The sequence below is a fragment of the Ptychodera flava genome, chromosome 11 (genome assembly GCF_041260155.1).
Source record: "Ptychodera flava strain L36383 chromosome 11, AS_Pfla_20210202, whole genome shotgun sequence".
Lineage (NCBI taxonomy): Eukaryota > Metazoa > Hemichordata > Enteropneusta > Ptychoderidae > Ptychodera > Ptychodera flava.
This window is the reverse complement of record NC_091938.1, coordinates 38,712,453-38,735,228: the sequence shown is the minus strand read 5'-3', so window position 1 is coordinate 38,735,228 and position 22,776 is coordinate 38,712,453. Positions and strand designations below refer to the sequence as shown.

Sequence of the window (22,776 nt, the reverse complement as noted above, 5' to 3'; positions counted from 1 at the left end):
CAAACCAGCATCCGGTGCTGTTGAGGAAGTAATCAAACATTAGTTAAAACAGTGCGTTGCTGTATTATGTCCCATGTGAAATGAACCTTGCCGGGCAAAAACTAGATTTTAACTTCCCTTTACAGTTTACTAGTTCTGTTTATCAGAGCCATCGCTCTACGGTCAAAATGATTCCTCCAAGTGTGAATGGTGATCATAAACAGCTTCTGCAATAACTAAAATTTACTGTGCAACAGCCCTTTTTTTTGTCTCAAGTGTTAACCCGATGAATACATTGGAATGCACTCCGAGGTGATTAATTTTAGCGCCCCCATCACAGGAGCAGGGAGGAAAATAAAAGGTCAATTGGCACACAGTTTCACTTTTTTGACAATACACAACAATGAAAGTTTTATTACAACAGTCACTATTAAAAAAATTCTCTACATATGCAACCGAAGGTGGAAACACTAAGAATCGGCCACTGGTAGGTTATGTAGAAATAGTACAGTAATTTTTTTTTGTTTTTTGCAACATAAAATATCTGCAACAGATGAAATACACTGGATTGCAGGAAAAATTGAAAGTTGTCTGTTTTCTTCTCCCTTTCTTTTGAAAATACATGAAACTTTTTCGTCAACCACTGGATAAAACTGGCCAATTTTGATCTACAGTTCATATTGATCACAACTACTCACATTTTCACAGGCAAGGCGACTGTACAATTTTTGTTCTTCATTACAAATGAAGCTCTCACGTGACAAAATGATCAGATAAGTTGTTTTGCCACGATGCAACTTGTTTTAACTTTCATCTTTAGATTTCTAATTGTACAGAGAAATTCCACTAACTATATATAACATTTAAAAATGAGAAGAATTTTTTTGAGTTTATATTTACAAAATGGCATGAGCAGTGTGACTTATTTTGGTGTGAGTTTCAAATACCGGACCAAAATGTTCTAGAGTTGAGCTACATACGATCACCCCACCATATACAATGGCTGTGGAAACAAAATAGGATGCTAAATACAGATTTCTGCCAAAGTCAAAATATCAGGCAAAAATTACATAGTTTAAACTAATTATATTCCTAAACATTCACCAACTCAAGCTCTCACGTTCATTTTTTTCTCAATATCTGTTTAAATCTGGAATTAAAAATGCTGAACAACACTATACAAAAAAAGAAAGTTAGCACAGTATAATGGTTCTCTTGGCTCAATATGGTACATGGGAGTTGCAGGTTTGTACACAGGATCTGAAATTGCCGAAAAAACAAGGGGTACCTTTACACCAAGGGATTGTACAAACATAAACGGCCACTAGAAGCTGATGCGGCCAAACACAGATACTACACACTTGGCAGGCTTTGGTGTTACAGAGACAGATAAGGTTACAAGACGGTCAATTATTTCAAGATTATCAGTTTACCTTTTCATGCTAAATTAGCGTGATCTGAGAGAATGTATGCAATTGTTTGCACTCAGAGGGTAGATTTCTTTGAGATTCTATCTATGGTTTCTTTTGACTTTTTTGGTTCATAACTTTCAGGGGGTATCTTGGAGCAAGAGGCTATATTTTTTGTTCTAAAATCACAGGTACCACACAACCAAACATGATTGTGAAAAATGTCTATGACTCATTTCCCATAATGTGAGGCTGCTCTAAGAGGATGTCCCTCCAGGAACTCTCAATCATCAATATTTTCAATTTGTCATAACCAATGTATGTACACAATTTTCCCCAATATTAATATTTTGAACTCTATAACATACGTTTTGTGTACACTGCCATTATCTTACTGCAGTCTCTTTATGTAAATGTAAATATGGGGGGGCTCATAGTATGAATCAGCCATGCAAAATGATAAAGGAGGCCACTTTATGTTGCACTGATGTTTGAAAATCTACAATGGCTTTTTGAAAGTAAGAAACTTTTTTTTTTTGCCTTTTTTTTCCTTGTATATCTTTTTGTACAAAATAAAATGCGCTACAAGCCTAGCACATAACTCAAATAAAACCTGGCGTCGCAAAGCATCTTTTGCATGGCTGATCATTCATATAAAAATATCTGAAATTATAGATGAAACATGAAATTAAAAGTGTGTGAAATAAAATAAATGTTTAAATAAATGCTTAAGAATTTTGAATGATTAAGTACGTGATAATGTCTAGCCTTATTTCATTGTTTCATTGGCTTTATGCAACGGCTTTCCCTACCTGGTGTCAGACTGTCGTCTCGTCTCTTCTGTGGTGCACTAATCGCATGTAAAATTTCCGCCACGAATTGAGTGTCTTTCCGGACCATATCCAAAATCCGCTAGTGATACCTACGATTAATAGCATTAAATATTTTATCATAAATACAGTAAAGTCTGGTGTAGCCAGTCCCATCGGAGTAGGTCCCGTACCGTGTGGGCACGAGAAGTGCAGTTTCTTGCAGTTATTCACCATCCAACTATATTCCCACAACTGTCTGTTCGCTTGTTCGTAGAAAAAACATGCAATTACTATGGTGGCAGGAACGGTGTATAAAACAGAAAATATACCGATGCGGATCATAAGTTTCTCGAGTTTGTCCGTTTTCGTGCCGTCGTGCTTCATGAATGTCCGGATGCGGTACAGGGCGACGAATCCAGCCAGAAGGAACGAGGTTCCGATCAGAAGGTACAGGAACAAGGGTGCGAGTACAAATCCACGAAGGGCGTCCACATTGGTAAATCCTACAAAACAGACGCCTGCCAGGACATCCCCATCCACTTCAGACATAGCCAGGATGGCAATGGTCTTCACAGCGGGAACTGACCAGGCTGCCAAGTGAAAATACTGCGAATTCGCTTCAATAGCTTCGTGGCCCCATTTCATACCGGCTGACAGGAACCAGGTCAAACTGAGAATGACCCACCATATCGACGAAGCCATACTGAAGAAATACAAAATCATGAATAATATTGTACAGCCTTCCTTTTTGGTACCCTGTACTGCGATCGACCAACGACCTTCTTCGTAGGGCCCGTTGCAAGCAATTTCAGTGTCAATAATATATGCGATGAAGCCGACAACATAGGTGAGGGACACCATAAAATAACACGCAGATAAAAATATAATGGGCCTTTCGGGGTACCGAAATCGCGGCATGTCAATCAAAAACGTGGAGACCGTGAAAAGAGTTGATGCCGCACAAAGTATTGACCAAATGCCAATCCAAATTCGTGCAAATTCCCGTTGTGTCTCGGAAAAAAACATGCTATCGCACGGCGCACCGCACGCATCGGCATCAAGGAAATTGTAATCCAGATACGCCGGGACACGAAGTTCGTCTGGACATGTGAATGGAGGGACGACGGTGTCTGACGATGGAGTGACACTTTTGTTGTCCGGTTTCGTTGTCGGCATTGCGGTGGGCACCGAACGGTTTTGTCCAACACACAGCGGGCCTGAACCATGTACCGGGAAAGTGTTTGCAATCTAAACGTTCGGGCCACTGAAAACCGAATCTGTTCATGAGTGCTTCGCACCCATTTTTTGCACTCTGACACAGAGATCTGCATGGAGGTAGCGGAGTTTCCAGTACAGTGCACACGGGCGCGTACACAGCGCACAGGAAAAATTTTAAATCGACAGAACATTCGACCTTAACCAACGGGAAAAATTGGTGGACTTCTAAGCCTGCCTCGTCTTGCTTTTGATGGTTCAATAAGTTTGGCATTATCGTTTCGTTGTATGCGATGTCCTGGCACAGGGGTATCGAGATCGGCTCGCATCGGCCATGATGTGGTAGTACACCGCTGAGTGAATCGTACTGCTGCTGACACACAACAACATTCAGCAAGTTGACCATGAACGCCGAAATCCACAGCAAATTCGTCCCTTTCCGTTCAGCCATGCTGATCACTTGGATCTAGGGTCCTTCTAAGTGTTTAAGTCATCAAGAAGAGCTGGTTGTCTTCACAGCAAGGTTCAAAATAGTTCAATTTTAACTGCTTTCTTACCCTCGAAGTGTACCAACCCAGTTCATCAAGCTCTCTGTTACATTTCTTTGTGTGACGGCGGTATTCTCCGAAGTCCACGACCGTTTCAAGGTTCTCCGCCGTCCTTGGCTCTGATTTTACGGCTTACACTTCTCCTCGGATCGGGTTGATCTTTACGACGCTTAAATTATTGAGATCGACGGTGGAAATCACTGAAATCCGTGTATTTTTTGAAGGGTAGCAAATTTCTGTCGCCGTTGCAGAACACACACACACATACGGAGTGCGTGAAACCTCGCAAAGGACAGTAGTTACATTTCAACCAACCAGTGTTGGAATTCATGTCACATGACTACCTTTACTTCATTTCATTGGCCAAAATTCAGATAAATATCTTAATTAAGTGCTAATAGAAATAGATGCCTGTCGCCAAACACGCACCTCCCTCCGGGAAAAAACTTCGTGGGTCTGAAGTTTTCATGTTCATTTTGTGTGACAGCGGTCGTTATATATAAGGCGGTGTTAAAATTAGATCTGCGTGGCTTTCTTCAGCGTGAGAGAAGAAATTTGTCACTGACGCGTGTCAAGGAAATTTCTGCTGCGATCATGGTTTCACATGCTGTCGGACTGATACATGACTGCAAAGGAACATATGCTCCTTTCAGTGCGGCCAAAGCACAACAAAACCTCTCATTATTAACCACACACTTGACCGAAGTGGCAAAGAAACAGAAGTAATCGATACTATTTAATCTCGAAATTGCACAAAATAGGATTGATAAAGGACTCGAACTTAAGGCTGACCGACAGGCGGGCATGGCACACAGGGGTGCGCTAATATTTCGCAAATGCGTAGTCTTACATGTATGCTGCGGCGTCCATAAAAGTTTGATCTGGTCCGGATAATGCGCGTTATCTTTTCTCTTCGTAGTGAAGTCTTTCTTTAGCTATTGTGTTAGAACTACCATGAAACCCTATCAAGTCCTCATATGCTTAGTGTATGTCAACAAGAGTCTTACAGCTTGACCAGTGATACGTGAAATTTGGCGCATTTAGGGTCATTGGTTTGAAGGCACATTCGGCCTTATAATTACGCTCTAAATTAATATGCAATTAAATGCAATTATCTAATCGCTCTGGAAGATGGGTCATTTAGCTCGGAGATGTGACAAACAACATAGTGGCAAGGGGCACCTGATGATATCAATGAAGTTAATGTGGTTACTACAATTTGTTTGCAGAGTGAAATACGGTTGAAGGAATCCCACTGTGGTTTGCGGCGCCAATAAATTTTACAATGACAGAAAATCTTTACCAGACAGAACTTTGATCAAGAAGTTTATTTCGCGTGCCAGTCCGCAGCCTATGATCTCGGGGACCCTTGGTCCAGATTTGGCCATGACCTGTTTCGATAGATTTATTCTCTGGCACACACACAGAACACGCTTTTACGAGCATCTCCGAACCCTGGTGAGAGCATTTCTTGATGGCAATAAAAACCAAGCAAGCAAGTACTTCCAACAACTTTGTGGCGGAAATTGTACTAGTTCGCCGCAGCACTAAGATCGCTCTGACGATTGTTCCTCAGACACTGAAACGTAGGTGGCGCTGCGATCAGAATTTTAAAGAACACACGGGCCACTACGCTGTCATACTGTCAAAATATGTTAACTTGTACACTGTCAATAGTTGTATTTATGACAAAAACTCGTCATATTCATCTTTTGTCATTTTATATTCCATGGCTGTCAATAACTCTATTGTCGCATGAAAATTCCCCATAATAAATATAGGTTTGTGGACTTTCCACATGAAGGAGATTTTAGTAATTTAATGTTTTCAATGAGCTGCCTCCGTTTTTTTATGTAGGGGTATCATTGGGGTATCATTCCAGAAACTTATTAATGTATGTCAGTATGGTGAATGTGGCTTTCATATTTATTGAGTAATTCACATTCTACTCAGTTTTTGTACTTAATTCTTTCTTTGCATTCTGCAATGATTATCAGATTTAAAACAGAGAACTGGAGACATACTTTTGCATTGAGTTAATTACTTGAACAGATAGTCCAGCTGAGTACCAGTTGCCATAGTTTATTGGCATATCGCGTGCAATAATTAAGATTTTATGAAAATGATCATTATGAATAACAATTACGAATAACAACAACAACAATAATAATTAATAATTAATAAAGTATTATATAGAAATAATAACACGAATAATAATAGGTTCAATTTCCGCGAAAATTTCACCATAAGGGTATTTTGGGTCGAAAAGACCAAATATGATATCAATTTCACTGCCCCATGTTTCCATGGTAACCATTTTAGGTGTTGAAAATTTCAGTTTTTCTAATATCCCTTGAAAAGTTACTTTGATTGATATGAAAATTATCTGGTGGGGAAGTTCGGGTCAGAGAACACAAATGTCAGACTTATTTTAATGTTTCGAGTTGCCATAGTAACTATTTTGGGATTGAAAATGTTACTTTTTCCCTAACTCCTATTAAAGAACTATTAATTGATATAAAAAATTGATAATAAGGGGTTTTCTGGTTAGCACACCAAAAAAAATCACACTCGTTTTAATGTGAGATGTTTCCATGGCAACCATTCAGGAGTAACAACATTTTTTTTTCAGAAGTCCCACAGCTTCAATGAATAGCCCCTAAACTTGTAATAATAATAATAATAATAATAATAATAATAATAATAATAATAATAATGAACTATTGGTTTATTTCTTTTTCCCATTTTTTTGGTGTAAATTGAACATTTTTAATTTAATTTTGGATTAAATTACCTATTTGAAGGAAAAATTTGTAATTTAATGTTGAAGAGAAAAATATTTAGTGTACTTGAGCAATACATGTGACCTAGCGATCAATATAACTCTGCTGTTTTTCTAAGAAATTTGCAAATTTGTGCCCATTTAAACATTACTAAACTATCCATAAAAAGCTACACATCAAATTCCATAAGTGTAAGATGAATGCTATCAAAGCAAACAATGTTTGACAAAAAATGAAAAATCTAGCCTCAAAATTTGGGTGTGCATGAACTGGCCCTAAAATTTGCAAAGGACAATGTCGTAATCATTTGAACAAAAATCAGAATGGGGTTATCCTAGTAAACCTACATTGAATTGAACAGGACAAACAGTTTCAGAGATGTATGTTTTTCAAGAAAATTGAGCAAAAAAAATTTACAAAATTACACATGCAAAGTTTACGCTAATTATTCATTTATAATAAAATGAGAAAATTAAGCAAAAAATATGGAAATTATAAAATTTAGATGTGCAAATATTTTATTCTGATTTTACCAAAACTTAATAAGGGTATCCCCTAAGAAGTTACATATTGATTTTTAAAGCTGTAAGACTAGTAGTATAGATGTTTTGATGGACAATATCTTATTTGATAAGCTCTGAGTTCCTGACAGTGGAGCTAATACACTAATAAAGCTGTTGATCTCTTGCATTAACTCAACATACTCTCCTGCTTTTGAAAAAAAGATTTAAATGTAGATTCCAATAAATGTTTGCTTTCTTACAAGATAACACAATAACTTTGATATCATTTGTTTAATGGTGGAAAGCAAAATTTCATATGATCTCTACCATCCTGTGTTTTTTTATTTTCCTCTTTTGAAAGGAGGTGGTATAGAATAAAAAACTTGACAAGAAAAAAGAAAAATCCAAGATGTATCAACATGCATTACTGAATCTTCAGTAATGACCACATAATGACATTTGCGGTTATTCAACTCATAAAATGAACATGATAATGTTTCTATACAAATAGGCTTGATTTAGAAAGGCACAGATTTCTGGAGAAATATCATTTTAACTTGCTCCTTTTAATTCTGAATGTGTCAGCTTCAACTCGTAACCTTAATTTGCAATTGTACGTTTTTAAAAGTGTAGGTGATGGGATTTTTTTTAATAGTTGTAATCCCCAAATGAAACTCTTGAGTTCACATAATGTTGAACATGAAATTGAGCTTTTCATTTTGAAATTATCATACATCAGCATTGATGAACAAATATAATCAACACATACCCATAGCATGGCTATTAATATAACATTAAAACTACTGTAGTTTTTCACATTTTTGATATACTAAATGTAAAATATTTGTCAATCGTTGCTTCTTATCCATTCAAAAGCATATCAATGGCTACTTGTGATTGGAACTGATGAGGCTTGAACTCACCTCATCGATTTTTATCAAGAATTTTTCTTCATTTAAAATTTATTACTGTAAGTCTTTGTATCCTGGGCTGCATTCAACTCACACTGAAACGACATGCTATCAATCAAAGTAAGTGGACATCTGTCTTGCTTCCTGATTGGCTATTGGATGTCATGTGACACCCATGAGACCTAATTGCTGTATCTCTGGGACCTCGACTCATTGAAAATGTTTGTTTGTTTGCCAAATGATTTAGGACAGCAGCAATAAAACCTTAGTGTTGAATGAGCATGACACATTGAGCTGACTGTGCATGGCAATGGCTACACTTGAGCTGAATGCAAAAACAGAGTATGAAGCAGAAGGACAGATAGAGACAGTAATTTTTTTATAAGTTTGATCTGATTGAACAGAGGCATTCTGCGTACATATGTTAAAATTTGAGAGAATGTGCAGTCGTTTGTCCTTTACAAATATCTGTGAAATGCATAAATATCCATAATAATCTGAAGTGAATCTAACTGGATAATGTAATGCAGCCATCCAACATTAACATGTGAAGACTCTCACCGATGTTTGGCAACTATATTCCCCACAGTAACCCCTGAAGACTTCAACAACTTATTCATGTGAGTCAGTAAATTTAACAATTTCCTTCATGTAAGTTTTCATGTAAATACTTGTAAATTTAAGTAAAGCATGGGGTTCACAAGAAGATATTGTGGGACATGACTGACATTTCAAAACCAAGCATGCTAAATTAAGTCAACCTTATTTGAAGGAAGTGGCTTCTGTTAGTCTTTAATTTGTGATACCATCATGGTAAGCTGTTAATTATACACCAACTTATCAATGTTTTCATGGGGGGGGGGGGGGGGCAACAGGGGAAATTTATTGCAAAGTATATCCCGGGTTTGGAATTTGATTGCCATGATACATGTAGTAGGGGAGAATTTGACAAAATGATTTATTTTAATTTTGACCAGTCTTGGACCTCTCAGTGGTGCATGTGTATATGCTATGCTTTTTCTGATACGTGGGTTTCAGACTGGGCGTAGCACATACACTAATCAAGGAGAGGTCCATTGAAGACTAACTTTTGGTTGCTATAAAGTCTTAAATTATAACTACATATAGCTTGTTTTCCCTGCCCTTGGGTATTTGACATATTTTTGTAGCTTGTGGGTGGAGAATTTGATATGGCTTGGGAAAAAAAAGGCAAATTTCCCTGTAAGGCCTGTGCCCACTGTCCCTTCCCTGATGGAAAACATATTAGGTGCATTAATGTTAAAGATTATGCAGAACAATGAAACCATGACATGGTGATAAGTCTAACATGACTTCATGTGGAGATCAAAACTCAATGTTATTTGGTTGGCATATTTTCCATAAATATTTCTATGCATGTAGCATGTATTGTAACTTACAGACTAAACCAGCATTCTCCCTGGTTTAGTTCAAAGGTCACCAATCACACAATCATCTATTTGCTCGCAGAACCTTGCATCAAAGATATGATTTTTTTTAAAACCAAGAAATTTATTGATCTAAAAATTATCTTAAACCTTGATAATTCTGAAACAGCTCCAACATGGAAACTGGAAAGAAGTGTGCATTATGAATAAGCTATAATAAATAAACACTAAGTGATAAACAAAGGCAGACAGTAAACAAACTCTTAAATATTTGGGATAAACACTTCACTCTGTGTATTTCCTAGGATGAAAAGAATAAAAAATGAAGTTTTCAAAATACATTCTATAATAAAGAGCAAACAAAATAAGTTAAGTCTACAGAACTCAGTGCTTAACATTTGTGGTGAAAATAGTCTTTGAAAATTGGCAAATAAATGTTGCTATCCACCCCTGGAAAGGCTGAACAATGGTATATAACAATTGTATTCTTTTGATATAAGATAGCACATGTAAATCTTGGGGGTTAAACCAATACCCTGGAAGGGGGGGGGGACATTGCAGATGGTGCATTTCTTGATACAAGATGCCTTGCCATACTCTAATAATGCAATGGGAAAAATATATATTATTCAATAAAAAATTCTTTACATGAAAAAAATGCAAAGCTACCCTAATAAGAACATTTCTGAAATGAAAGAAATGCGATCATGAAATAAGAAGCACACATCAGAAGCCTGATACACAGATCCACAAAATGGCAATTGCACAGCGACACATGAATGTAATTTTTTTGCTTAAGATAGTATGTGCCTTGAAACTGATAGACTTAAATGTTTTCTCAAACTTTACTCAAAGAAACTTACATCCCATACTCTTACCGAATCAAGAATAAAAATCAGGGGTCACTTTGCAAATTTTGGTATTAGAGAAACAAATGACCCAACATTTACCGATATTTGAAAGTTAAAATAGCTGCCATCCCTGTATTAACTCTACAGGAATAAATGAAATTTTTGATTTTTACAAAACTAAGACCGTGAAAACTTTCCTTACTCCAAGAGCTTGATAATAATCAGCTCCTACAAACTGTTGACCAGTACAGCATTGCAACGTTTGAAAGTCTGAATATCTGTCCCCAAGTCGCATTCTACCTTAAGACTGCAAGTAAAATGCACTAAAATGGTTAGTTTTTTGAAAGTTAAAGCTAATGACAGCAGACTATTGTCTCTCATTATACTGTAAATGGTACAAATGCAACAGAAAGGGAGAGACTTTTGTGCAAATATGATTCCTTATGTTTTCCAAAATAAAATTTCAACATCATGTTTGATCTGCTACTGTTTTTGTTGAAATTGAAGCACTGGTCCATCCCAGGCTAAATTTCAGTTCTCTTGGTGTTTTTTTGAACTTTGAAAATGGAAATGCAATCAAAATTCTGCAGGGTTAGTACGAGCCCTTATGCCCATAATCATACTGGAATATTTCACTTGCTTCGAGCGGTTTTCACACCTAATGTCATGGTACTTTATGGCATTTGTCATCTTCAACAATTGAAAAAATCTATGCTACAAGATTTTAATCTCTTTTCTTGAGTACTGAACCCAAGTGACCAGAGGATGTAATGGCAAGGTTTGACAACAAGATAATGGAAAAAGTTACCATGCAGAGCATGCAGAGTTATGAAAGCGACTTTCCTGAATTGTGCTTGTATCATTATGCTAATGAATGCTGGGCAATGATCAGAGATTAAATGTCGTACAAATACTGTTGTTAGAAGCTGTCTTGTTCATGCTCAGGTTTGAAGTTGTCATTAATAGAAATTACAGTAGAACGTTCTTATATTATTAGTTTCCCTCTTGTTTGGCAAAATGTGAACAAAAGTTACAAAATTATAAGTCATTCCATGGTGCCATCTTAGATTGACTTAGCGGTTTGACTTGCTTGTATAAAGCACAGTAAAATGAAATGTACATAATCTCAAGTAAAAAAACTGTGAAACTGATTACTTCTGACACTGTAAGCATTGACAAAGGCTTGATCCATTATACCAATCAGAAAGCTTGTTACATCGTAGTAAAAAGTACTAAGCATCTTGCTATTTGCATCCAGTGAGTGGATTGGTTGAATACTAGAAATGTTATCAAGTCCACAATTTATATTGATTTGCAACTTCAACACATAAAACTTTTGCACGGCCCTACTGCCTATTAAATGTTGGGATCTGCATACAAGCAAAGAGACATGAGGATGAGTGTATTTCAATTTGAGAATCTTGAAACATTCTTTTGGAAAGAAAACATACTTTGATACAGAATTGCAGTAATCTGAAAAACAAGGTCACAGGAAGAGACTGATTGTGGAGACCAAGTGACATGCTTATGGCTTTGTTCTTGACCTTGTCACTAAATGGTCACTTTTTTATTTGTCTGCTGAATCTCTCCAAAACTTATAAGCTCTTTGCTGTAGCCACTACTGTTTTGCTGTACGTTTTACAACTTATAGTTGCTGGTCTTAATCAGTTTTATTGGATGTAGCTCTTATACCTCCATGGTTTTACCAAGAAATTGAAAGTATAATTCATTGCAACGTAGATTGAAAGCTAGTGTTTCTACATTACCATATATTAGTTACATCATGCAATCAGAGAGAGAGGTCATAATAGATTTTCAATTCAATGAAAAATGAGGATATTGCTTCTCAGTTATGAAAGTGGTGCTCAATTGGGAAAAAGTTTATGTCAATTCATATAGGTCATACACATATTTACCCACTGTATAATGTGATACCTTTGTCATCTTGCAACTGTGCAAACGTGGGGGCGAATTTTTTCACTTTCATTATAAGACATGAATTAATCATGTAAGAGAGCACAAACTAGTTGATAACTTTCTTTTTGTCAGCATGCTTTTAGCAAGTACAATTACAACTTTTTTTCTTGTTCACCTATACATGTATTCATAAAAGAAACTAGGATGTGATGCATCTTTCTTGGTTAGTGGGTGGGAGCTTGCTGAGACCCAGACACCACTAAATCTTTCAGTCCATCCTCAAGGCAGGTCAATATACATAAATTCTATTAGCATCATAATGAACATAGTGCTCCAAGAATTTTTCCCAATGAAATTCATAAAGATTGATTTGTCAAAATACAGAACCCTGGATTCATTATAGTTGTTTGTCTTTTTGATGACACATGTATGAATTGCCAGGCATCCAGTGGATGGAAACAAAGGTAGGCATGTGAAGGTCATAGCTCAATCAATTCTCACTCATGTGTTCAAGGTATTGATCAGATGATTAGTAAAAATTGTTACTCTAATTTTGGCTTAATTTTGTTCCGGAAAAACTTTCAAGTTGTGTTTCTATTAAATGATCCTTTATATTATCAGTATCTTGTAAATGGTTGCTAATTTAAGGTTTGATTATATTACATGGACAACAAAAGGTTGTTGAACATCTTTAGTTTGTGAAGATTGAGGATGGAATTCTATTATCGTCAGGCTTGAAGGCTAAAAGTTGATCTTTTGTGTACTTATTGTTTTCATACATGACCTATGACCTATGACCCTAAGGCAAAATTCAGTATACAGTAAATACTACTAACAAATCTATTTGTTTCTAACACTGGTTGAAAAACATTTTTGTAAGTTGAAGAAAACCAGGAGTATTGAAAAAGCCTCCTTATTAGAAAATAATTGGTGGGTTTAGACCAAAATTTACGTTGGTTGTCTCAAACAGACAAAATAGGATTGCTAATAAAGCATAGCAAATATCTTGCAGAAGTCTTAAATACAAATAAAATAAAAAAATTATCATATAAAGCAAAAACTAGCAAGGTTTGTGTCATTTAAAAACAGGTACTTTTATAAGTGAGTTCTGACAGTTTTAATACTAGTGGAATGCAAAAACTCTGTCTCTCCATAGATACTGCATCATACAAATGATTTTTGAGTAAATACACAAGAAATGATTCCAAGATTTGTTCTCAGGAAAAAAATTACATTTCATGGACAAGGAACCACTTGTCTATTTTAAAATGTACTGTTGCCTTGCCGTTGTCTTTATTGACATAGCTCTATTTCTAAACTTCATGAACTTTTCCCCCGTGTCTTTGGTTAAGTGGCATTTCACTATACGGCTACAAAACACACTATACCTGATACTGTAGAACATTATCAGCACTGACAGGCACTGTGCAGCTAGCTACTAGTGCTCAAACAAGGTGCCCCGAGTCCTTTCAATAAATACAGGAATAAAAGAAAGATGACACATTTCCATAAAATTGCACTTAAAGCACCTAAAAATCATCAAACTTTCAAAACACCAACTTTCTTTGTCTGAAAATCTTTAAACTGCTGCATATTCTTTTACAGTGATTAAAATGTGCTATACAGGAAAGTCGAAAGTCTTCACTAAAGAGAACTTGCCAAAATATTTATATTCGTCTTGAATTTTCTATGAGAAAACTTAAGAATTCTGCAGTCTTTTTTCTGTTCTCTGGCATATTGTTACAAACATCTGAAATAATTCAAAGTCTAACTACTGATACACAAACTTACACAATACCAACATTGTGGTCATGTGCTTTTATAAATAGCTAACAAGCACTTTTGGTCATGATTTTGATGCAAAAAGAAACTTAAATTACACTTTTGTTCTTTGTAATATTGGCAATTAATGTTTTTCTGACATCTCTATTCAACAGATCAAAATATTTCAAAGGATGGAAGTTTGACACATTGACAGTACACACCTGTTACAGGTCACTGAAAAACTACATGTACCACAAGACTATGAAATTCTGTCAATAGCTTTATACCTGGTTCAGGTTAGTCATGGAGGGACTGGAGCTAACGGAATCCTATTAAACATGAACCCTTGTTTTAGGAACATACACTTTACCCAGAGTAACTTGAGTGTTCAAGCTGTGTGAGTGACCATAGCAACATTCTCTTTGTCTATACAGTGAAAATGCTGAAATAAATGCTAGCCATTTTATTGATACTTGTAATAAGAAGCGGACGATTGGTGTGAAATGCTTAGCAATCTCTTGAGAGAAGATACAGCAATATTATTTGATTTGTCTGTCGGGACAGGAAGTGACATCATTATTTTTGTCTGTAAGGGCAGGAAGTGTGTCTTGTATTTGCCTGTCTCTGTTGGGAATGGTTCAAAGATGGCCGCACCACATCAAAGAGATGCCAACACAAAAAGTGGACAACTGCTGCTTGAATAAGCTGGATGAAATAAATGAATACTAAACAAGGTGACCAACTTATTTGTCCAGCAAACAATACCACAGATAGCCATTGGAAATTTGGACAGAAATAACACCATGACTCAAATTAGAGGACCGTGATTTTACCGTATTTGAAGTCAATGTGTGATTCAACTAGCTGAATAGTCAAGTATGAAAGTGAAAAATTTTAATCCCGGCTATTCCACTCTGAAGAGATACATTTATGAGTACTCAGTATGACAATTCCAAAGACTTGAGACAGAATGACTGATTCACTTTGAAGGCTTGAAAAGATCTCAATTTCGGATGGTACAAAGTCAAGTTACTGTGACAAATGCAGCAGTTGACTTATGGCAATTAACCTTTTCACCCCATCGCCCAGTTAATAGGTCCACCCACCCTGCTGAAATGAATGGGAACATACCAAAGTCAAGGGGTGAAAGGGTTCAGTTACATCATATATCACACTATGTTTTGAATTCATGTTGGGCTGATAAAAATGATTTAAAATAATCTGAAACAGGACAAACTTTCTGACACAGGTAAACTCAATGTACTCTTGCACTGTTAGCCTCTAGCTTTCTTTTCTTTTGAATATTTCCACAAAAGGGTAAATTAAATCTAATAAATTCTTCCAGAGGAGGCAGTCATGACAGAACATTTCTATAAACTTACCCACCAAGGTGGTTCAGCCTCATTGTTTTAATGCGTTGGTTTGATCCATGTACAGGTTAATGGGTATGAAAGGTAGTATTTATATTTCATGGTCATACAGTCAATTCAAAGAATAAAATGTTGTGAAGAAAAGTGAATACATTGAGACATCAAGTTCAGCGGAACTTCATGAGTAAATTTGTTCAAACTCATTGTCACAGAAAATATGACCACAGACTTGCAACAATAATGTAATTCTGACTGTTTCAGTATCGTACAAGTTTTGGTGAACAATTCTCAGGGCAGTAGAATGTGGGTGATATCAAGGTTCTATGCATATGGTTCCTCCGTGAAAAGATGGTTGAGTCATTACATTGAAGAACTTGTACAGTGACCGACCTAGTTGTCATGGTGATTGGAACCCTATTGCTTGGGTGCCCAGGGGAACCACAGATACGAAATGTCAGCATGTCTTACTGACAAATGCTAGCTGATAAAACATCTTCTCAAAGTACCAATCTGACAGTCAAAAGGAAATACACGGCTTTCAGTCCGGAGACAAGCTGACTATCAAATCTACATTCATGAATCAAGCTGCAAGTGTTTTCAACTAATATGACACAGCGGAGAAGGTGAGACTTCTCAAGTTAATGCAAGGAAACAAGTTGATATCATTATCATGTTGCAATATTCTCACTTGTAAATAAAACATAATCTGTGTCCACTCAAGATGTAGTTTTTCATTCCGCAATAGTCTACTGTTGCAATCTATACATCAATGTACAGCACTGGAAATCTTCTCTTGTAGTGTGTTTTGTACACTTCATGACTTGATCTGGATGTCTTCACTTACATAGCACCTGATATTAGAGAGAAAATGAAAGAGACATGAATTAATATGGAGTATTTAAGAAAATATCAAATACTTCAGTTATTGCAGCTATTGTTGATATTTTTATCATTCTTTAATAATCTGGGACATCTTTTGGTTCTATCACAGTTCTTCAACACACAGGAGGGACTGTGGTTCTATCTAGTGGGTAACCCACATATAGCTGTGACTCTTAAGGTTATTTGAGTGTTTTCATTCTTACTCTGGAACAAAGCTCTTGTTTTAGTCAAGTCCAAATGTCTTGTATTCAACTTGCCCATACAGCCTGTATGTGTGCAATATTGAATGTTATTGACTAAATTTTAGTATTGACCAGAATTCATTGGTCCACAACAACAATGTGTTGGCAAGGCTGATTGAGTCTTTGTACTTTAATATACTTTCACGACAAGACAAAGAAAACGCATTTGCTTTACTGAACAATATTAATGAAATTATTTTATAATTATTATATAATACAACCACTGTCCTGCTAAAGTCAGATAGACTGTTGCTTGTTACGTCTAAATGTTGTCAACTTTCCTAAGTGCCAAAAACTGTAGAGTTACCGCTGACACTAAAGTCACTCAAAGGTACAAGCCAGAGTTTCTCAGTGATAGAAAATTGTAAACCAACCACCCAGCCACCCTTTTGACCTCACAGATGACCAAAGCCGACAGCTCAGAAGAGACAAAGCGAAGGGAAGTAAATTATCCATTTGTCTCTGATCATCAGATGTGATGATTGACTAAACTGTCAGTCCATTCTAGACACTCCTCATGTATCTACCATGAATCTCTAATCTGATCACTTGCTTGGCAAAAAGAATCGATCAAGCCACTCCACGTTTTTCACACACACCAAAACAAATTAAACCATCCTATAAAAACTTCATTCCTAATATTTCATTTTAGTTAATCACTATATATACAAACCGCCTTCACATGCAATCAGTATCAGACAAAATCCACGTGCACGATGGCAACATCCACCCACTTACAATAGCTCTTTTATGAACCACAAATCCCAGCCAATAAATCTGTACTTATCAGCACACGCATCCATTTTATATATGACATCATGTCTTGAATTGGGTAATAATAACAGAGTAATACGTTGTCAGAACTTGTCAGGCACTTTGTCCACTCAATAAATTTTCACATCACATCAACTCTACACAGCCAATGTACTGCTGATGGCGTCTCAAATTTCTCTGGAATTGAGTAAGACCAGATTTTGCCGTGCAAAAATGTTTTAAAAGACATTTGATGTCATTACAGCTTATTTGATACTAGCTGATACTTGAAATGCTCAGTTGGATTTGGAAGTCTCTGTCAATGATATGAAACGAAAACCAGCGGTACTCTCCATGTGAAACATACCAGTCATGTTTTTGATGTAGCCAACTAGCATTGGAAGACTCTGAGTGGCTTACTAGTGAGGTAGTTGATGCCAAGCAGTGATATCAACCACAGATACATTTCCCATTCAATGAAAACAACTGTCATGGAAAGTTTCAACCTTAATACTTTTAAGACTGTACACATGAATGAAATGCTATGGTTTCACACAAGTCACAAAACGGTCAGTGCTATCATATGATACATCATACTGTGCACATAAATGTGTTTAATGTAGTAAGTGTTTTTTTTAACAAATCTAGAAAGAAACTTGTTACGTGCAGAGAAAACGAACAAAAGGGTGAACTCAGCAGTTAACGTTTAAACAAAATTTATTACGAAATAAAACTAATTGCTAAGTCAGGGATAGAGTACAAGCTTTAAAGTGTACAGACTACTTATCTCAGCAGGGACGGCAAAGCTCCAGTCTCAGAGTTGTAACAGTCAGTTGGATGAATGAACAGTCCTTGCAGGCTTGAAGCTGCACAAAGTCCACAGTATAAATCCAGCGTTGGCAGTGAAGGTCTTGAAAAGTCTTGAGAATGACTACTGCTGGAGTTTAGTAACACACAAGAGACACGATCCCAAAAGTCTGACTGGAAGCTGTGCACGTCCCTTTTATAAAGGCATATAAGAACAATCTAGAACTTTTATTGACATGCTAATTACTGTTCTAAAATTATCTCCCTTATACAACTAATCAACTTTCCAGAACATTCCAAACATGACTAATTGAATTCAAGGTTGTGAGGTCATCAAGGGCAGTGACCTTGAGAATGTTCTAGACTAATTGAACTCAGGTCATGATGAGTGTGGGGGACATGACCTACATAACACACCCCCTCTTCAAAAAAAGAAAATTTTTCAAAGAAAAATCTTTCTTTTGCAAATGTAATCTTGAAAAAGATTCAAGTACTCAATTTTTTTTCTTACTCTAAAGTAAAACTTCTTGAAAGTGAACAACAATAAACTCTAAATACGAGAGAGACAGTCTGCAATTAAATTGTCTCTGCCTTTGATATGTCTAATGTCAAGATTAAACTCCTGTAACATTAAACTCCATCTTAGCAATCTCTGATTTTTGCCTTTAAATTTCTGCAGAAAAACAAGAGGGTTGTGATCAATATAAACCACTATTGGCTGATTTGAAGAAGTAACATAAACTTCAAAATGCTGTAAAGCTAATATCAAAGATAAACACTCTTTTTCAATTGTAGAGTAGTTTCTCTGGGATTTGTTAAATTTGCGTGAAAAATAGCAAACAGGATGATCTACACCATCACTATCCTCTTGCAATAAAACAGCACCAGCAGCCGTATCACTAGCGTCCACAGCTAATTTGAATGGCAAAGTGAAATCTGGTGCAGACAACACTGGAGCACTTTGCAGTATGGCTTTAAGTGTATCAAATGCCTGTTGGCATTGCTCTGACCAAACAAACTTTACTTTCTTTTTAAGTAAGTTAGTCAAAGGCTCAGTAATTGTGGAGAAATTTGGACAGAATTTTCTGTAGTAACCAGCCATACCAAGAAAGCGCATCAGTTGTCGTTTGCAGTTTGGTATGGGAAAACTTGAAATGGCACTGATTTTGGCATCAACAGGTTTTACCTCACCCTGTCCCACAGTATGTCTGAGGTAAGTTACCCTCGCCCAACCAAACTCAGATTTGGCAAGGTTGACAGTCAACATTGCTTTACTCAGTCTCTCAAAGAACTTCCGCATGAGCTTGATGTGTTCCTCCCAGGTGTCACTATACAGGACGACGTCGTCAACGTAGGCTGCACACCCGTCTAGCCCGGATATGACGTCGTTGATCATCCGTTGGAACGTTGCCGGAGAGTTCTTCATTCCGAATGGCATCACCTTGTACTGGAACAATCCGTCTGGTGTAACAAAGGCGGATATTTCACGAGCACGAGCCGTCAGAGGGACTTGCCAAAATCCCTTCAGTAGGTCAAATTTCGTCACATACTTGGCTTTTCCCACTCGGTCGACGCAGTCATCAATCCTCGGGATTGGGAAAGTGTCTGTCTTTGTTAAAGTGTTGACCTTCCTAAAGTCTGTGCACATACGATAACTGTGATCTGATTTGGGAACAAGTATGCACGGCGAACTCCAGTTACTTTTACTGGGTTCAATAAAGTCATTGTCCAGCAGGTATTTGACTTCTTCCTGGAGATTTTTGCTTTTGTTGGATTCAGTCTGTATGGATGTTGTTTTACAGGCTTACTGTCCCCAACATCAACGTCGTGGTAGATGACGTTTGTCCTCGTTGGAACATCTTGAAACAGGTGTTTATATTCATGGAGCAGTTCTTTCACCTGTTGTTGTTGTTCTGGCTGGAGGTGTGCCAACTTTGTAGACTCCAGCTTCTCCAGGATTTCTGAGTTCTGAAGCTTGACCGAGCCCAGCTTTGAGTTTAGAGTATTTTCACTCAAGTCAGTTTCAGTATCACTATCTTCATAATGGTTTGAACTGACTGCACTGACAGGCTTTGTTTTAGTAGGATTATCCCTATCCAAATATGGCTTAAGCATATTTATGTGACATAGCTGTTTTTGTTTTCGCCTGTCAGGTGTTATTATGATGTAATTTAAATCACTCAATTCTTATCAATTAGGTATGGCCCAAAGTAACGAGCATGGAGTGGTTTGCCAGGAACCGGAAGTAGAACAAGAACTTTTTGACCTGGTTCAAACTTCCGTTTGGAGGTGTTTTTATCATATTTGGTTTTCATTGACTGCTGACATGACTCAAGATTTTCTCTGGCTAATTCACATGCTTTAGAGAGTTTTTGTACGAAAATCTGACACATATTGCAAAATATTCAGACAATCATCATCGTCTGATAGGAATTTCTCTTTAACGAGCTTAAGTGGGCCACGGACTGTATGTCCAAATACAAGCTCAAATGGGCTAAAACCAAGAGACTCCTGAATTGACTCTCTAACAGCAAGAGCAAAAAATGAATTCCTTCATCCCACTGCTTCTCTGTGTCAAAACAGTAGGTCCTAACATGTTTTTCAAAGTTTGATGAAATCGCTCAAGAGCACCCTGACTTTCTGGATGATAGGCGGATGACCTATACTGTTTAATGCCTAGCTGATCCATTACTTGTTGAAAAATACCAGACATAAAGTTGGAGCCTTGATCGGACTGGACACATTTAGGGAGGCCGAATAAAGTGAAAAATTTGACTAAAGCTCTCACTATAGTCTTTGTCTTTATATTTCTCAGTGGTATGGCTTCGGGGAACCGAGTTGATGTACACATTATTGTCAGCATGTACTCATTTCCTGATCTTGTTTTTGGTAGGGGCCCAACACAGTCTATTAGAATCCTACTAAATGGTTCTTGAAATGCAGGAATTGGCTGTAAAGGGGCCTTTGGAATGGTCTGATTCGGCTTTCCTACCATTTGACATGTGTGACAAGTTTTACAGAAATGTGCTACATCCTGCCTGAGATTAGGCCAATAAAAGTGACTGAGAATTTTATGATAAGTTTTCCTTACTCCCAAATGACCAGCCCAGGGCGTTTCATGGGCCAGGCGCAATATTTCAGCACGATAGGGCTTTGGAACCACAATTTGATGTTTTATAGCCCAATCGTCATCAACCAAAACGTCTGGAGGTCTCCATTTACGCATGAGAATACCAGATTTTGTATAATAGGAAACAGAGCTATCTGAAGTTTTACCTTCATCATCTACCCTGTCAAACAAAGACAAAATATCTGAGTCTTTGTGTTGTTCTGCAATGAGATTTGATCTAGAAAATGTCTGACTTTGGTCAGCAGAAGTTTTACTGGAAGTTTCAAATCCACGAGGGATAACGGAATGATCCGTGTCAAACACCTGACTGAGAAAGGTGTCATTTAAGTCAACATCAGTGACATTATTTTTGAGAGTATTTTGATTCTCGGAAGTTTTCTTTGACATGGCTCGAGTAATTGCACACGAAGGAAATAATCGGGTATCTCTTGTTCAATTGGCTCTGGATCCTGATCTAAACTAGGATTATCAGTCACAAGTGGATTAGTAATGACCTTGTCCCCAGCAAGGTCGTTTCCAAGAAGAAGGTGAATCCCTTCAAAAGGCAAAAAAGGCCTAATACCTAAAGCCACAGGTCCAGAAATAAAGTCCGAAGACAAATAGACATTATGGAGAGGAACAGGAATAAAGTCATTGCAATCTACACCCTTAATAAGAACTTTAGAACCTGAAAATGACTTTTCAGAAAACGGCAGGGTATCTGCCAACAAAAGAGACTGGGAAGCCCCGGTATCTCTTAAAATTTTGACAGGGGTAGCGGAAGAAAAATCACTAGAAAGTGATATAAAACCATTATGAATAAATGGTTCGAAAATACCCATAATGCTATCTTGAGAAGAATTGACCTTGACCTCATTAATTGGGGATAAGAGGGGTTTAACCTCAGAAAATGTGTTAGCACACATTATTAGACTCTAATTGAGTTGATGAAGAAATAAAGCCGGTGGGCTTAGATCCACTTGACCACTTTGACCTTCACGTTTTCTTTTCAACTTGAAACACTCTGATATTAAATGGCCGTCTTTCTTGCAATAATTACAAGAAAGTGTACCAAACTGTTTGTCAGAAGGAGATTGAGACCTTGGGATCTGATGATGTTGGAGTGTTACTTGAACTCTGTGAACTGTTGTCATTTGATTTCCTACTATCCTTTGAAAAATTCTTGGATGAAAAGGAGGAGTTAAATTTACCTGCATTGTTTCTGTATGAAAAGGACTGGGATGGTTTGCTGAGAAATGAAGATTTGTGGGTCAATGAATAATCATCAGCCAAACGTGCAGCAACCTCCAATGTATCTGCCTTTTGTTCATTGATAAACGTCTTGATGTCACTCCGGATGCACCTTTTAAATTCCTCAATCAAAACAAGTTGTCGTAATTTGTCATAATTCTGACTGACCTTTTCAGAAGAACACCAACGATCAAACAGTTGTTCTTTTGTTCGAGCAAATTCAACATAAGTTTGATCCTTCACCTTCTCACAATCCCTAAATTT

General features: G+C 37.0%; 2 protein-coding genes across 2 annotated transcripts in view; both read right to left on the bottom strand.

Annotated features, from left to right (window-relative positions):
- Positions 1-356: 356 nt before the first annotated feature.
- Positions 357-4,271, bottom strand: LOC139144226 (frizzled-2-like). Its single transcript, XM_070714891.1, is given in 2 exon segments — positions 357-3,427; positions 3,429-4,271. Coding segments are annotated over 2 exon segments (1,659 nt in total). The 5' UTR covers positions 3,867-4,271; the 3' UTR covers positions 357-2,206.
- A 5,561-nt stretch (positions 4,272-9,832) lies between these two features.
- LOC139144229 (cyclin-dependent kinase 14-like) overlaps positions 9,833-22,776 on the bottom strand; it is a 143,554-nt gene continuing 130,610 nt past the window's right edge. The window contains exon 14 of the mRNA XM_070714893.1: positions 9,833-16,319. The gene's annotated coding sequence lies outside the window, so the exon portion shown is untranslated. The remainder of the gene's footprint in view (positions 16,320-22,776) is intronic.